General features: G+C 36.2%; 1 protein-coding gene across 3 annotated transcripts in view; it reads left to right on the top strand.

Annotated features, from left to right (window-relative positions):
- The window catches only part of FBXL4 (F-box and leucine rich repeat protein 4), a 65,096-nt gene that overhangs the window by 11,767 nt on the left and 35,170 nt on the right, over positions 1 to 18,159 (top strand). The window contains exons 2-4 of one of the 3 annotated variants that reach the window (XM_063097437.1): positions 2,822 to 2,939; positions 3,587 to 4,170; positions 13,444 to 13,789. In XM_063097437.1, coding sequence (XP_062953507.1) covers positions 2,886 to 2,939; positions 3,587 to 4,170; positions 13,444 to 13,789 — 984 coding nt within the window. In that variant the 5' untranslated portion in view covers positions 2,822 to 2,885. Of the gene's footprint in view, positions 1 to 2,821; positions 2,940 to 3,586; positions 4,171 to 13,443; positions 13,790 to 18,159 lie in introns of those variants that run through there. The other 2 variants (XM_063097439.1, XM_063097438.1) reach the window with 2 other exon arrangements.

Here is an 18,159-nt window from a genome sequence, read left to right as displayed (position 1 = left end):
TTTTTGCTTTATTTCACAAAAAATTAGCTCTAAGATTATTTTTATCCGTAGTTGCAAAAAACCAAAAGCATCTATTTTACATTTCTATACTGAAGAAGTTTGAACTTACAAATGTAACACATATTTATAGTTTATAACTCACTTTTACATATGTCGCGTTAATGCAGAGTTTTACTTAACCTTAACACAGCTTAAGAATATTGCCCAAATGACAATATTGCTACTTCTGATGTTTTCCTATAATCTACAATGGTAAAACCTAGCTGGGAAACAAAGTTTGTGGCTTGGTATGTCAAACAGAATTTGACTTTCACAATTTGTCTTAATCTTCTTTTGCCAAGGATTACTGTGAGAGTTCACATGAATGATGCTATCTTTTTTTGCAGATGTCTCTTCGTTTTATAAACTTTTACTTTCTGATAAACACAGTTTTATAAAGAAAGTGGAAGGAGCTTAGTTGAAACAACTTATAGACTGTGGAGTGAGAAGTGATGTCCAAAGATCATACAGTCAACTCTTCCATCCATCTTGGCAGATGGTTTTCTGTGCTTTCCTTGAAGAGTTACAGGAGTAAAACATCCACAGTCTTCCAAATTAGCTGATGCGTCAATTTAGTTGGATACTTGTTGTATGTTGTTCTTTATTTCCTAAATTTACTTTTTGCAGTGTAACTTTATTTTGTTAATTCTTTTTAGAAAGAGAAGGATCAAGTAACTTTTTTGAAAAGTGACCCTTCTTAATTTACTTGGGGGCCTATTTTGAAATAAAGTATATATGGTAGAAGAAAGATCTGTACCCTTTCAAGTTTCTGTGTTAAGGATTTGACATTTATATAGTTGTAAAATTTTTTGACAGATATATACTTCTGGTAGGTGAAATGTTTGAATAAAGAAGTGATATAACTAGGTAGTTATTGTTTTCCCACATTTATAACATGACCTATACTTCACTTGATGTTAGGTGAATCTGGTTCATTGACTCATGATATATCCTAGGAACATGTGCTACACAAACTATTTATTTTAATAAATGCTTTGTTACCCTTCTCCAGAAAAAGGTTTCTTCTAGTTGTTCTATTTCTTGTTTTTGGGGTGCAAATTCCTCCATTTGATGAATCTACTGACTGTCCCTCACCACTGTTCATTTTTTGTTTTCTGATTTTTTACTGTGATGCATCTTTAATAAAGGTTTAGTCAGTTCTGTGTTGTGGAAGCATCCCAGTCTATAAGTTGCAAGGATTTTTCACATTTGCCCCTACAGGTCCTAAAGTTTTACCAGTTCAGGACTACTGTTTTTTTCATTTCTTGGCTTGGGGATGGGGTGGAATTCTAAACCATGAAGGCAGTATAAATTTAGGCCCACACTCTATGCGTGGTACATACGTAAGAGAGTTCTGATTTCCTCTGGTGACTTTGCCCCTGATGCCTAAGTTGGTGTCATGCCTACTCCAGCTTCCTGATTAGTGAGCTAAGTTCTCGTAGTCCTGGTTCCATGGATAGGGTGATCCTTTCCGAGTTTTGGTTTTATGAAGGTCCTTCCAAATGTGATCTGTGCCTTGAAATAACTTCACTGCGTGGGAGTTAGAGAGTCCCCTTGGTTCTAGGAGTCATGTTAGCTTCAGCTCTTGCCCTCTGCTCTTTGACTTTCCTCTTTGTTTCTCTCAACCTTGTATTCTCTGCACTTGTTTTAAGCTCAGCTCTTTATTTAATCTTTCACTGGTTATATTTTATCAAGCATTTCAGTGTGTTTGGATCTGGCTGGAATTGAGAGGCAGAGGGAAGCCATTACACGACTTAAAATTATTTTAGACTCATAATTTTTTTTTTTGTTTGCTTATCACCTTTTTGTCAACATGTCACATATTTTGTGCCTGCTATATGTATTGAGTACTTTGAGAAATGAAGATCTTTGGCTACAGTCTCTTCAAGAAACTTACTCCTAATGTAGACCCTCGTGGAGCAAGGGTATATATCTGATACAAATGCAGTGCCAGTAGGTGCCAGAGCATAAACCTATTAATGTGGAGTAAATGGTTGGGAAAGAAATTATAGAAGAATTAAGACTTAAAATGTGAAGGGTAGTTAGAACTTGACTGCATTTACTGGGTTAGACAAGAAGAGATTGGTCCAGCTTGAAGAGAGCCTTGAAACACCAACCAGGCAATTTAGATTGGGTCTTATAGGTAAGGAAAGGTTTTTGAGCGGGAAGACATTTAATGCAAGTAATGTTTTGTAATTGTAGTGCTAAAGTTTTGGAAGGCTAGTGCATTGCTCTACTAAAGAAAAATTGGTATGCTCCCCTTCTTTTACTTAGGAGAATTTAAATTTCAGACTTTACAGGTACAGAAACAACTAAGTTTGATTTCTTGTTTGTATGGACAAGAGGTCAGCTACTCAATGAGGACAGGGGCCAGGCCTGTGTCGTAGATGAGTGGAGCTGTGTGGGAAGAAGGGTGGCCACTGGGAGAATTTAGGCCTCTTGCAGTCCTCTTGGTTATTAATGGCTACAAACTAGATCAGATTTTTAAAAACACTGTTGGGCCCCAGTAAAATATGTCTGCAGGCATAGTTTGAAACAAAAGCTATAGGTTTGCAACCTCTGTATAGATAGGGATCATTATTATATCTTTATTACATTCTGTCATAAAATTTTAAAAATATGTTATTCAGAACTGTCCACAAAATTTCAAAAATTGTGGCTTGTTTGATTTGAAAGTTCTGCATCTAATATGTAGCTTTTTATCTATAATAATAATCTTTTTTGGGATAATTGACTTCCTGAGGTGGAAATAAAAATATTTCCCAAAACTCTTATCTTACAGGTAAAAGAATGTCACGTTTCAGTATTTGAACCTGAAATCAGCATGCACATTTCAGGCCACATGGATGAGTGCCAGTTTTTGCATTTTCTGTGTGTATCCTGTGACCATTCTATCTGGAGTAAGTGATTTCTAAGAGTTGCTGGCAACAAACCAGATGCCAGCCAGCCATGGACTGCCCTAAAAAATAATGCTGAGAGTTATAAATTAAACACTGGTGATGTGTGATATGTAAGGCAGTTAATTTAGATGGTCTGGATTAACTGTCACCTCCAAAAAACTATATTCCCATAATATGAAATCTGTACATAGCATGTTTGGCGGAGAGTAATAATTAATAGGGAATTATTTGTTAAAATGTGAAATAACAGCAATACCTAAGATTCTTTTGAATTTACAGCAGTATTTTAGTGGTTCACTATTTTAAATAATTTTAATTTTAAAAGTTCAGGGACTTAGTATTTCTTGAGTGATGGTTCTAATTTCATGTAAGGTAGGGTTTTTTGGATTGTACATCTTCCATTGCTTTATAATACAGTTTTGCTTCCCATATAGCATAAAGTTGTATACATTTACAATATTTATGTTTCTTTAAAATACATTTGATAAATTATTTATACCAGAGATTCACAGTTATAGTTTAAAACTTGTTTTTTCAAAGTTTTGTTCTGGGAAATTACATTGGGGATAAAGCCTGTTCATTACCTTATCCATGCATTTTTCTGCTTGCTTATATTATTTTACCTCACCAAGCCATTCGTTTTTTAGAACATTCTTCAAGGAGTTCACGCATCTTACCGAGGACACCTTACCTTTTGCAGTGTCAAAATTCACATCTTGATGTCACCAGTCTTTCCCATGTTAACAGTTCTGACTATGTTTTATTATATATGCCTTCGACGTCGAGCTAGGACAGCTGCAAGAGGAGAAATGATGAACAGCCATAGGACTATAGAATCAAATAGCCGGACTTCCCCTCTCAATGCAGAGGTGGTCCAGTATGCCAAAGAAGTAGTAGATTTCAGTTCCCATTATGGAAGTGAGAATAGTATGTCCTATACCATGTGGAATTTGGCAGGTGTACCAAGTGTATTCCCAAGTTCTGGTGACTTTACTCAGACAGCTGTGTTTCGAACCTATGGAACATGGTGGGATCAGTGTCCTAGTGCTTCTTTACCATTCAAGAGGACACCACCTAATTTTCAGAGCCAGGACTATGTGGAACTTACTTTTGAAGAACAGGTGTATCCTACAGCTCTTCACATTCTGGAAACCTACCATCCTGGAGCAGTCATTAGAATTTTGGCTTGTTCTGTAAATCCCTATTCTCCAAGTCCACCAGCTGAAGTAAGGTAAGACTCATTTTTTAATGACCTAAGTTATATGGCTGAAAGGTTTTGTTTGTTTTAATATTGTAGGTCTTTTTTTCATTGCAAGCATTCTCTTAAGTAATTTGAACAAATTTGATTTTGAAAATTTTCTTTGGTTTTTTGACAGGAAAGAGATTATACAGATGAAGATTTAATGCATGCTTTATATCTGTAACACCTCACACTGTAATATTCATAGATTGTGATATTTGTATGTCATAGAATTTACCATAAATGAAAAGCACAATTTGAACTCTAGGGATATGGGCCAGTCTGAGGAGTTAGTAGGAAATATAACATCTAAGATATTTTAAAGAGGCGGCATGATATTGCTTCTAAATACTTTGAACAACTTAAAATAGGCCTACACAGTGATACTTTAGAGGAGGTCCTTATGGGATTAGCTTTAATGTTAGGTGGATGTTTTTATAACAAGCATATTCATTTAAAAATAAATGATGCTTTAAGTAATTCATGCATTCTCCCCACAAGCCTGTTTACATCATTAATTTGCATAGCAGCTCCTGTCTCTTGTTTTTTATGGTTCAGCCTCCTGGTGTTTTAAATATAATTGAGTAGGTAATATAATCACATAGGTCAATAATCTAAAAAGTACAATGCAGTCTTTCACGTACCCTGTTTTCCATGTGCATAGGACGTATCCCTCCAAAGAAATCACTTTTATTGGCTTCCTTTGTATCTTTTCAGAGTTTCTTTGTGCAGATACAAGCAAGTACAAATATATTTTTATTTTCTTCATACACAAAAATAATTGTACTATTCACATTGTTGTGTACCTTGTTTGTTTCATGTAGTATATATTGGAGCTTTTCATATAAGTACAAAGAGAGCTTCCACATTCTTTTCTACATTTGCAAGTAATGCATAGTGTACTGGTACCCCAACTTATTAGCCAGTCCTCCATTGATGGGCACGTAATTGTTTCCAGTCTTTTGCTATTGTAAACGTTAATGCAGGGAATAACCTTATCAAAGGCACTTCACATGTGTGCAAATATATCTGTGGGATAAATTTCCCAGAAGGGATGTTTGACCAAGGGTGTATGCATTTGTAATTCTAGTACATAGTGCATAATTTCGCTCCATAGGGGCTGTACCTATTTATATTCCCACTAGCAATGTGTGTGCATGCGTGTTTTGCCAGAGCCTTGCCCACAGAGTATCTTAATAAATTTCTATATTTTTGCAATTTAATAGGTTAAAAATGTTATCTCATGTTAATTTTGTTAAAATTTTTATTATCCCTGAGGTGGAATACCTTGTCATATGTTTAAGAGCCATTTTTATTTCCTTTTCCTTGAATTATATGATCCTACTATTTACCTGTTTTTCTATTACTTGCTGCTCTTACCAGTTTTTAGATCTTTAGATCACTTTATTCATTCATTCATTAAATATTTTAGTGTCTATCATGTGGTGGGCATTGCTCTAGGTATTGGGGATATGTCAGTGAATAATGAACAAAATAGACAAAAATCCCTGTCCTTATGAGCTTATTCTAGCCTGAGAGCAGTTGGTGGGTACCTGTTCAACTGTGGGACTCCAGCTGCTAGTGGAGGAGGAGTGGGGGCAGGAATCAGCCACCACCTCTGTGACACACTGCTTTCTTGATGTCTCTGTCCCCTCAAATCTAAGGGAACACCTCTACAGCCTACCAGGAGACAAATACAGAGTACACCTAAACTTAAGGTGGAGACTGAAGGTATAATCTTTTACTTTTCAGAACTACATTGACAGTTCATGGTGAACAGTGTTACTAATGAGTCATTTTTTTAAAACACATAAAACCAGCATTCCTTAATATACAGGAAATTTCCTCTCAGGAAATAAAAGTATTTTCTTATGTGAAAATTGTTTTATTAGGACTCTGTCATTCTTTGTCTCTTTCCTACATAGTTATCCACTTTTTTCCTAAAAAGCTAAACAAATTTGGGGATGAGATCTATGAAACAGGTAATGCCTTTTCTCCAATCTAAAACTTAATGGCTACCTAATTGATTTTGAATACAAATCATGCTCTTGGGGTCCTGAGAGTTATGTGTGATTGTGATTAAAGTTAAAAACTTTATTTATAGATGTTTCTCAGATTTGTTTTACTGATTTTTAGCTTTATCCCACAGAAAACACATTAAATTTTAAGACAAAAAGAATCTGACCAATATATATTATTACATTACAAGAAAAGGCCTTTTAAAATTTTACTGATTACGAAATCAAAAGATGTTTCAGTGTAAAAAAAAAATTATTAGAAAATATAAAAAAAGGAATATATACTTTTTAAAAAACATATAATTCTTCTGCCCAGTTTCAGTAACTGTTAACATTTTGGTGGACTTCTTTAGACAATCAGAAACATTTATTTAATACCCTGTCTGCCGTTTCACTGCTGGGAACAAAATAGAGAGCGAGACACAGGTGGCTCTTGTTCTTTGAGCTTACAGTTACAGGCCAGCCTGGAAGAGGACCACAAGATTGGTCCTGCATTGGCAGAGGGGAGAACCTAATCTATGGGGTTCAGAGAAGGCTTCTCTGAGGAATGAGGGTTGAGTGTGGCTCCAGTATAGACAGGAAAGGTAGAGAACACATTCAAAGTGAGATCATGAGATGAGATCATGGTGTTTGAGGAAGTGGGGGAAGTCCAATAGTGTAGAGAACAGGCTATTGGAGGCTGAACACATGGGAATGACATTCTTAAGATCTAAACTAGTGGTTTCTAGACTTTGGGATTTCATAGATATCTTGGATCGAGCTTCTTAGATGCAGACCTTGAGATGACTATTCCTATGCAATTATTATGGAAATGCTCCAGGAGAAACTGGTAATGTGGTGGGGAAAGTGTGGTAGGGAAGGGGAAAAAATCAAGCAAGGGTGCGACTTCCTGTGAAGTCCCAGTCACTAGGGCGCTGGGCTCTTACACTCCTGCACCACAGTCTTTGGCTGTGGACTGGAGGGTTAGGAAGGGGACTGAAAATCTTCCAGGCACATGCTACTCTCTGGATGAAGAGGCTCCAGGAGCCCAAGGTAGTTCTGTGAAGAAAGTTGCAGGTGCAAGCCCTTACAGGCAAAGCAAGCCCATCTGGAGGATGGGCACACAGAACTGACCAGGGGATCTGAATGGAGCACAGGTGGGAGGAGTCAGCTTCAGTAACCCAGTAAGCATAATAATGATTACAAAAATTAGGGAACTCATTAGAGTTGTCAGAATATTTACTTTGCTGAGTAAGCATACATTAAAAGATCTGGAGTAAGACAAGGATGCCCATTCTTCCCACTCTTGTTCAGCATAGTACTGGAAGTTCTAGCCAGCACAGTAAGGCAAGAGAAAGCAATAAAGGACATCCAAATTGGGAAGGAAAAGTCAGACTATCCCTATTTGCACATGACCTGATCATATACATAGAAAACCCTAAAAACTCCACCCAAAAATTACTAGAACTAAGAAATGAATTCAGTATAGTGACAGGACACAAAATCAACACACAAAAATCAATAGCTTTACTATATGCCAATAATGAAATAGCTGAAGAAGAAATTTAAGTAATCTCATTCACAGTAACTAGCAAAATAATGAAATACCTAGGAGTAAATTTAACCAAGGGGGTGAAAGACCTCTACAGTGAAAACTATAAAACACTAGTGAAAAACATTGAAGAAGGCACAAATAAATGAACAGATATCCTATGTTCATGGTTTGGGAGAATTAGCATCATCAAAATGTCCATATTACCCAAAGCAATATACACATTCAATGTCATCTCTATCAAAATACCAATGACATTCTTCACAAAAATAGAAAAAAATGAATAAAGTTTGTATGGAGCCACAGAAGACCCCATATAGGTAAAGCAGTCTTGAACAAAAAGAATAAAGTTGGAGACATCACAGTCTGTTCAATAAATGGTGCCGGGAAAACTGGATATCCACATGCAGAAGATTGACACCAGATCCCTATCTCTCACAACACACAAAAATCAACTCACAATGGATTAAATACCTAAATTTAAGATCTGAAACTCTGAAACTACTGGAAGAAAACATAGGGGAAACACTACATGAAATGGGAATGGACAGTGCTTTTTTGAACAAGACCACAAAGGCACGGACTACTTAAAGCAAAAATACACAAATGGGACTACATCAAACTAAACAGCTACTGCACAGCAAGGGACACAGTCAACAAAGTGAAGAGACAACCTACAGAATGGGAGAGAGTGTTTGCAAACTACACATCAGACAAGAGGCTAATATCCTGAAAATATAAGGGACTCAACTCAACAGCAAAAAAAGAAATAACCCAATTAAAAAATGGGCAAAGGACCTGAATAGACATTTCTCAAAAGAAGACATACAAATGGCCAAAAAATAGATGAGAAAATGTTCAGAATCACTAATCATCAAGGAAATGTAAATTAAAACCACACCAAGATAGCGTCTCACAAGCAATGATTTCACAAAATTGTCATTGTTTGGTCCCCTTGACACTGTGGGCCAAGAAACATGATTTTGTCATTTAAGTTGGAGTTGACCAGGCCCTTCACTGTTTTTTTTTTTTTTCCAAAGCAGAATGCCAGTTTGTTGGTTTCCAGTTAGAAATGGGCTTGTAGGTAGAGAGTGAGTAGGTACATCTATCAGAATACTTGTTTCTTTTATTCCTGTTTGTTTTCCTACAGTATCTGTATTAGTCAGGGTTCTCCAGAAAGACAGAATCAATAGGATATGTTATGAATATCTGAGAGGGGATTTATTAGGGGAATTAGCTAATGAGATTGTGAAGAAAAGTCCTATGATAGGCTGTCTGCAAACTGGATTCTGGTTGCATGGCTCACTCCAAGTCTGAAGACCTCAAAATCAGGGAAGCCCATGGTGTTCTTGTTGTAAGTCCTGGAACCGAAAAGCTGAAGAGTCTTGGGCTCTGATGTCAATGGACAGGAGAGAAGAGAGTATCCCAGCTCCAGCAGATAGAGATTCACTTTTTTTCTCTGTTTTTTGTTCTTTCCAGGACCCGAGCGGATTGGATGGACCCACATTGAGGGCGGGTCTTTCCCACCCATTCCTCTCAGACTCTCATGCTAATCTCTGCGGAAACACACGTATAAAAGATAGCTTTACCAGGTTTCTCGGCATTCCTTAATCTAATGAAGTTGACACCTAGAATTGACTTTCACATTATCCCTTTACTTTCACCCAGTAAAATTTAACAGGGATGGCAGGAGAACTTCGTTTACACTGGCTACTAAGATATGCTTACTATGAGAATTTTTGGTTACAGGGAAGCTTTCTGCACCTGTGTGCCTGACTTCAAACCTGAATACAAGTTAGAAAATTTGTTTTCTCTTGTTTCCATTAATGAAACATCTCTCTTCCTTTTTTGTCTACCTGGTGTTTCCTGGTTGCCTAAAGAGAATTTCTCTGTGGTGTAAGAGCAGGTCAACAGTCAGACAGAGTGATCTGTTTATGGTTTCTGAGCACTGGACTCATAGTAGGCATTCAGTACAATCAACATTTAAACACAAATTTAATGTACAAAATTACAGCTAGATAGGAAAAATAAGTTATAATGGTCTATGGTAGTGCTAGGTGTCTAACAGTAATTTATTGTATGTTTTCAAATGGTTAGAAGAGAGGAGCTCAAATGATCTCATTACAAAGAAATGATAAATTTTTGCAATGATGGATATGCTAATTACCCTGATTTGATCATCACACATTGTATATATGAATTGAAATATATCTGTGTACCCTATTAGTATGTACAAGTATTATGTGTCAATTAAGAATTTTTAAAAAAATTTAAAAAAAAAAGCCTCATCTAAAAAAATTTACTTTGATGCAGATATCATAAAATCAATTTGTAGTGGTCTTGTAGTTAATGTTAACTTAATTCTAGTGTCCACAGACCTATAAAATAATTTCTATCTTTTTATCATTTTTCCTTGTTACTTTTTAGATTATCAGGAAAAAATAAAATAAAATAATGATTTACTTGGAAATTTTTTATATTTAGACATTTAAAAATTTTTGTAAAAACTTATAATATCCTGATATTCTTCTTTAAGTATGCTATCATTTCTACAACTTCTGATATATGAGTAACTAAATATAAAATGTTCATGCAATATAGAAGTCAGAAGAAAAAATGATGTTAAAATAGCATTAATACTGATATGTTTAAGCATACTAGAAATGTTAAGGAACTCAGTTTAAATCATCATCTTAACCTTGTCTATTTTGCATATTCTGCAAGGTAGAAAGGACTTTAGTAGATTAATACATTATTAAAATGGAATATTTATGCTCTAAGCAATTCATTTCTTTAAGCTTATATTTGTAATTTTATAATTTAATTTACATTATACAGGTAATGCATTTCAAACTATATATGAAGAACATGTACTGTCTACTTTTTTACTTATTGCAAAGCACCTGGCAGAGGTGGTTTCCATACAGTATTACTTTTTCAGTGGGTGTTAAGCCTCACAAAACCCCTCGCAGAAGCTACGTGGTAAAATAGACTGGTTTATTCCACATATACTATGAATCAGTATAGGCAGTTATTTCATAGGGTCCCGAATAGTCTTTGTTTTTTGGACATGAGGTGTTCCTCCAACATCATCTGGTGTCATTTTGCAGCAGCAACAAAAGGCTGAGTAAAACCAGTTTGTCATACATTCCACAGTTTCCCTTGTGATTCTTGGCCATTCAAAATCAGGTATGCATTTTCCCACAAACACTGTTTTAGTTTACTTCTGTTCCCCTGAACCTACATGACTTACTCTATTTAACTGTATAGATTTGTGTTAGAGTGTTCAAATCAATTCCATTGTTAAGGAGCCTTGAGATTTTTGTGGGTAATCTCTAGGGGTACTTCTTAGGTCTAGTTGGCACTCCAAGTTTATTTTTCTGCTTCATCACAGGAAGAAATGCCCAGCCTGCTTTCCTTTCCTCTCTAAACCTACTGTGACCTGCTCTGTTCCTTGGAGCTCTTCTTCTGCCTCCCAAGATTGGTTATAGAAGTGTGACTAATCTCTCCATTCCTACCTTCATGTTGTCTCTGAATACAAATGCTCACAACCTCTTTATGTTTAATGGGTTTTATTTCTAATTTTCAGGAGAGAATCAGCAAACATAAAAATATGGAATGATTATAAAGGTTCTAGAAACTGTAAGCAGTCCTACTGTTATAGTTCCCTATTCTGTGGTTCCTGATTCCATTGGTGATATGTTTGCTAGAATTGCTTTTCAATTTGTGCCTTCTGCTTTTATTCCTGAAGGTAGAAATTACCATACTTTCCCTTCTCCATTCTTCTGAGATTGGGGCTCTTTGCCCTTTTTTGGCCCTTTCTTGGCCTAAAGACCATTTAGGGTACTTATATGTTGATGGCTTCCATAGTTTTGGCTCAGATTTCTCCCCTGAATTTCACACTATTTTGTCTACTTCCATTTCTATATGCCTTGCCATGGTTAGTCAGCTTTTACTTAGATCTCTCCTAATGACCTATGTAGGTCATTAGGCCAAGGAAATGAATTGACAATTTATTGGGGGAAAAGACCTTGTATGATTAATGAATATATAAAAACATTTTAAGTATTATTAGTAATCAGTGAATTTTAAATTATATCATAAAGAGATATGGTTCACTATGAAATTAGAGATTATTTGAAAAAATTTTTGAAAAGAGATTATTTGAAAAAACTTGAAATGCTTTCAGTGGTTATTATATGCTGTTGGCATAAGATTTTTGTAATCAGTTTAGAGTATATATTGAGAGACTTAAAAATATTCGTATTTTTTTTGACATAAAATCTTTATTAAAATATGTTGCTAGCCAAAGTAAATAATTAGAAATACAGTAAAGATATTTTGAAGTATTTTTATGTTTCTAATTTTCACTGCTCTCTTAGAAAAAATATTAGAGAAAGTTAATTTTGACATATATGAGAGAATTAAGTACATGATGATACTATGTTATGAAGAATCTTTAAATAATTTTGGAAAATAATTTTATGAGAAAACAAATGGAGATGGAATATGAGTTAGGCCTTGAAGAATGGATGGGCAGATAGCAGGTTGTGCATTTCATTGGAGGAAGATAACATGAATAAAGACACAAAGGTGGAAATAAGTTTATTTTGTGGAGATAAGTTTATTGTATCGAAAGTAATGACTAATTGGCTGGGAAGTGGTGATTCATTTGGAGGGATAGGAGAGAATGTTATTCATCTGTTCCATGCTAGATACTGTTGCAGTACCCTAGAGGTACTGAGGCTACGAGGATGACTAAAAATGACAAAAATGGAACTTCAGGAAAAGGGCAGGCAATTTCCTGAAAAATGTAACAAAACTTAATGACTGGATAAATGAGAGAGAAAATTAAAGATAACGTGAAAATTTTGAGTTTGTATGAGGCCAATAACAGAAATGGAAAAGCTGGAGAAGGAGACCTTTGTAGGGCAGGATGATCAGTTTAGGTTCTGCAGTTGGTTTAGGACGTACACACAGGATAGCATTATCCTGTGTGCTTTATTCTTACCTTGAGTTTACTTCTTCTGTAAATTGGTGTTGTTCTTCAGATACCTCTAACTACAAATGGGGGTACTTCAAAGAGTTTGTGGAAAAATAGAATTAAAAGATAATACAAAGCTTTCCATGAACTTTTTGAGGACTCCTCATATTTTTTTAAACTGACCAATGTGAAATCTGCAAAAAAGAACTTTTTGTTACTTAAAAAATAATTTAAATAATAAGGTCTATGTGTTGGCAAAATAGAATAATTTAATCAGGCCCCCTCACCTTAGGTCTCGTTGGGGGTGGTGCAGCGCATTCTTTGTAAATGAGTTGTGTGTGGGTGGAGGTAGTGCACATGGGTGGTGCCGCCACCTGGCTGGTGTCTACTGCCTCAGGTGTCTGCCCCACGTGGGCATGCTCTCCATCCTATGGCTCCAAGGACCTCTTTGCTGGTTACCTAGCTCATAGACCTGCATGTGAATGGTTTGTGACTCAGTCTGTGAACGGGCTTGAGGGGTCTGTGAGCACCAGACCCAGCCCTAGCTTGACACTATGGTATTTAGTTTTTTAAAGCTTTTCATATCCTGGAAACAGTACTTGTGTTCGATTTTAATCAACTTATTTGATGACTTTGTTTTACCCTGTAACATTGGGCATGGGGCCATAACTTTAAGGTACTGGTAGATCTCATTGTAAACTGTATTATAGGGAAGTTTGTTTCTTTGGCAGATGGGAGATTCTGTGGTCAGAAAGACCTACGAAGGTGAATGCTTCCCAGGCTCGCCAGTTTAAACCTTGTATTAAGCAGATAAATTTTCCCACAAATCTTTTACGACTGGAAGTAAATAGTTCTCTTCTGGATTATTACACTGAATTAGATGCAGTTGTGCTACATGGTATGAAGGACAAACCAGTGCTTTCTCTCAGTACTTCACTTATTGACATGAACGATCTAGAAGAAGATGACTATGAAGAAAATGATGGTTGTGGAATGGACAATCTTAACCAAAATTTTAGCAATGCTGCCCTCAGGGAATGGCCAAATAATGGATATTTTGATAAACTACCCTATGAGGTAAGCCAAAAATATTCAGTAGCAATATTGGACGTGACCCTATAGATTTTTAAATGTTTAGATATTAATGTTTATTTTGCTAGATATCAGAGGACTAGAGCATTGGTAAGGTGTACATAATCTGATATGTTGTGTATTTTGATTTGGGAAAAACTAGACAAAATTATGTTAGCCCATTTCTTTGCTTTTGTTTTGGATAGACTTTAGTGATTGTAGATAAACTGTTAAATATGATATATATTATGTCACTAATTAACCATAACCAAATACATAAACCAATAATAAATTAAACTCTAATTCTTAATTATACAAGGAAGTATGGGCAATATGTGCTTAACTTTATACCAGCTATTTTAAAGATGATTTGCTATTAAAAAAAAAAGTATTGCTAAGGTTGTGAGATGAAAGCTTATTCTATATAATAATCCACAGTTTCTCTAAGTGTCATTTGTTCTTCTGTACTAACTCTATTCTACATTCTTCTAACTATAATTTTTGGTATAGGCATATACAGAATGCCTTTACCTGGAAATACTTTTTCTGCGTCTAGTGTGAAGTCTTATTTTCAGTGTTTTTCAACAGGGGCACTTCTGTAGTATATTTAGCATCCCTGTTTCCCAGGTATCAGATGCCAGTAACATTCCACAGCCACGTGACACCAGAACCTCTCCCCACTTGTTTCCAAATATCCCCTGGAGGTGGGAGTAGGGCCAGGCATATATTATTATTATTTTTTTCTATGAAACATTTATTTCCTTTGAAACCTCCAGTAACGTGGCAGAGAAATCTCAAGACAGGGATGGGGAAGAAAAAAACAGACAATAAAGAATAATAATAAAAAGTCAAATGAAACAAATGAATATATGAAAGAAAATCCTGCTGCTATCTTCAGCCATCAGATAGAACACCAACGTCAAATTAAATAGATTTGTTTTACAGAAATCCTTAAAAAATAACAGAAAACAAAACCAAAAATCATAATTTATACTTGTCAATGTACATGATTAGGTCCCCAAAATGATTCAAATGATCTGAAGATATGAGGAGATACTAAAATAAATAGATAAATAAGCGTTCCAGGTTAGGGTCTGAGGACAAAGGTGGGGGTGGGGGGTGGGGGAACCCTCCAGAAAAGGGGATCAGGGAAGGAGAGAGAGCACAGTAGTTGGCCAGGGCTGAGGACGGCTGCTGGTCAGGCTCAAGGGCCAGCCATTTCTGTCTCCTGCTGAAAACTGCTGTGTGTAGTTAAAAATAATATAACCGATTTTCTTTTAAGAAAGATTTATAGATTCAAATTTTAACCAACTTAGATTATCCCCCTTTTAAATTGATGAGTATTTCAGACTTAATTCTAATAACACAGGTAGCTTAACTTGTGTGGAACAATAAGATTGTCTCTTGAATGCCTGACAATCACAATAACTGTAATGCTTGCACAACAGGTTATGATTAAAACGCTATGGTACATCCTGTGAAGTAGCTAAAGTTGCCACATAAAGATACATTTAAGGGTCCAGGGTAATTCAGTCAGTAAGCCATGGGACCAGGATCCCAGCCAGGTCTTCTGAGTCTAGTCTCGTGTTAGAAAAAGGAAGCTTCACAGATTGGACAAGACTGTCTGTTCTTAATGGGAGGAGGGAGAAAGATGAAGGAAGAGTCGAGTTAGAGAGAGAGGAGATTGAGATATTGATAGTGTTGTTCCTCAGGGCTCTGAGGAGGATCTGTCCTGGCAGCAGTGGAAGCAGTTCATCTGGAGGAGAGTGAATCACCATTGCTTAAAACTATAAAATAGAAATTTAAATTCAAATATATTTTTAAAAGTCTATTGAATTTTATCCAGGCCTGATAAAATGTTAGACACATAGCATTCAAATGAATGGCAGAGGGGAGAGAATGTGCAAAGGCAAAAAGAAGTGAAACCGTGTGACCTATTTGGGAACTCCAGTGTTTCAGTATGGCCAGAACACACGACTTGATAGGGGAAGCTGGAAGAGATGAAATTGGACGGAGCCTCGGGCCTGCCTCAGTGCACAACCCCATTCACGGAGATGACAGTGAGTGGGACACCCTAGCCTTGGCAGTGCATGGTCTCCTCTGCCACATCATAGAGGGCTTTCTGGATTTTACCAAGTGGTTTGCATTTTATCCCTTAAGCCAGTGGTTTTCAGGGTACTGTGTTTCTCCAGTGTACAGCAAAGTTAGTTGGGGGTGGAGGAGTTACAGGTACTTTAGACTTTGTAAATAATTTACTTTTGCTAAAAAAATTAGAGCAGATTCAAGATCATAGCTATAATAATTTCACAGTGACTTTCTTGTGTTCTTCATTTACTCTTTTGGAGTGGGAAAGAGAGATGTGGAATCATAGCTAATATTCCAGAAATTATCCATAATTTTTGCATATGCTTTGGCCGCCAATTAAAATAATTGCTCAGGTGTTTTGGTCTCACATGAATTTTGACTTTCATATGTGTCATGGCATAAAAAAGATTGTGAATCTTTTCTGTAGGCAGTAGGGGAACATTGAAGGTTTTATTTTATTTAATTTTAATTTATTTATTTAAGAAGAGAGTAACGAAATGAGATTTCTGTTTTAGATTACACTGGTGGTAAATGAAGAATAGAACAGGCAGTGAGAGGCAGAGATACCAGTGAAGAAGTTATTGGAATAATTGAGGCAAGAAATGATGAAGCCTTGGAAATTGAAATGGTGGAGAGGAGATGAGGTGGGAGGAATATTCCAGAGATTCAGAAGGTAGTAATCAAAAATAATTAGTGAATGTGAAGGTGAAGCAAAACATCAGAGGGACTTTTAGGTTTCAAGTTGGAATGACTCAGTGGATGGATATTCCTTTAATCATAAAACTGTGGGTGAAGGTGGTAAGGGGACACTGACTTTGAGGTGCCTGTGGTTCATCTAAGCAGACTTGTCTGGTTGAGGACAGTGGGCTGTTGCTATTTGAGTTTGAAACAAAGTCTGAGTTTACATTTGAGTTAAGTCTGCTCTAAAGTGGAGAGAGGCACCACCATGGTCGATGAAGCAGACCAGTGAAACTCTGTAGTATGTGAATAAAGGGCTAAGAATAGAATTGTGGGAATACTAACATCTAAGAATCCCGGAGAGTAAGATAAATCAGAAAAGGGACTTGGGACAAAGATAACAGAGACTTAAAACCAAAGCATTAGCAAGCTAAAAAGGGACAGAAACCATAAAAAGATGTAGTCAACCACATTGCTGCAGAAGGTTAAGTTACAAGTGCCTTATGGTTTTGGTCACTGAGAGATCTTTGATAAGACTTTATCATGATCGGTTCAATGGAGCCATTACTGCAGAGCGAGGAATGATAAAACCCTGGCATCAAGGAGAAGCAGCAGCAGAGACAAAAAGTGTTTAATCTCTGGGTATAAGCAGAAAAATACTTCTGTTAATGTATCTAATTATGGGCTGTAACATGGAAAGAGCATTAACCAGTAATAGAATGACAGTTGACATCCTGGCTAATATGCCACTCCTTTGTGTCATACTCAAAAAAGAGCATATCAAAATGAGGGAGAGTATGAAATTACTACAGCTGTGATCTGCTCTAACTTACCTTTTGAAGGGGAAGAGATAAAGCTAAGTGGTGGAGGATGCAGGAGAGCAGGAAGGTTGGGAGAGATTTCAGTGTGTCTATATGCTGAAGGGAAGGAGCCGGTAGAGAAAGAAAGCTTCAAGGGCTTAAACCCTATATGCAGAGGGTTTAATCAACAAAACAAGGTCCTGTAGAAGAAACCAGAAGATAGAATTGGTAGTCCTAGAGGGACGTTAGCCATGATGGAAGAAGAGTACCATGTGAAGAGTTAATGCCGCAAAACACTGAATGACCTCAAAGTGGGTGCAAAGAGAAACTCTTTTAAAAAGTTACTCTGAAGGTAACCCAAATTATTAAAGGGGAAAAAAGCACATTTAAATATGTCAAATAATGTGATGTTTCTTTAGTTGAAAATAATCATGCTATGAGTGGAATGAGTTTTGAGGGCAGATAGATCACCTGTGTTTCTCTCAACACATCATGTCCTATATTCATGGGGTTATCCAGTGGTACATTATACTAGGAGCTCCTATATAAAAACAGGTTTTGATAGATACTAGATATGTACTAGATAAGTGATGATTAATGGGTATAATCCCGTAGGCCTAAAACCTGCTATCTTTTATTAAATCAAAATCCAAAAGTACTTTTTCACATGGCATGGCTTTGGTGACTTCATTATTCTTTTTCTATTTTGAGATTTACTTAAAATGTAATATTAAATGTCAATGTTTTTATACAATATACACCTTTTAATATGGTGACTTATTTTGGAACCATGGCAGAAATTGCTGGGAGTTA

Source organism: Cynocephalus volans, chromosome 5 (assembly GCF_027409185.1).
Source record: "Cynocephalus volans isolate mCynVol1 chromosome 5, mCynVol1.pri, whole genome shotgun sequence".
In the NCBI taxonomy this organism is placed as follows: Eukaryota; Metazoa; Chordata; class Mammalia; order Dermoptera; family Cynocephalidae; genus Cynocephalus; species Cynocephalus volans.
This window is presented reverse-complemented; position numbering and strand designations above follow the sequence as displayed.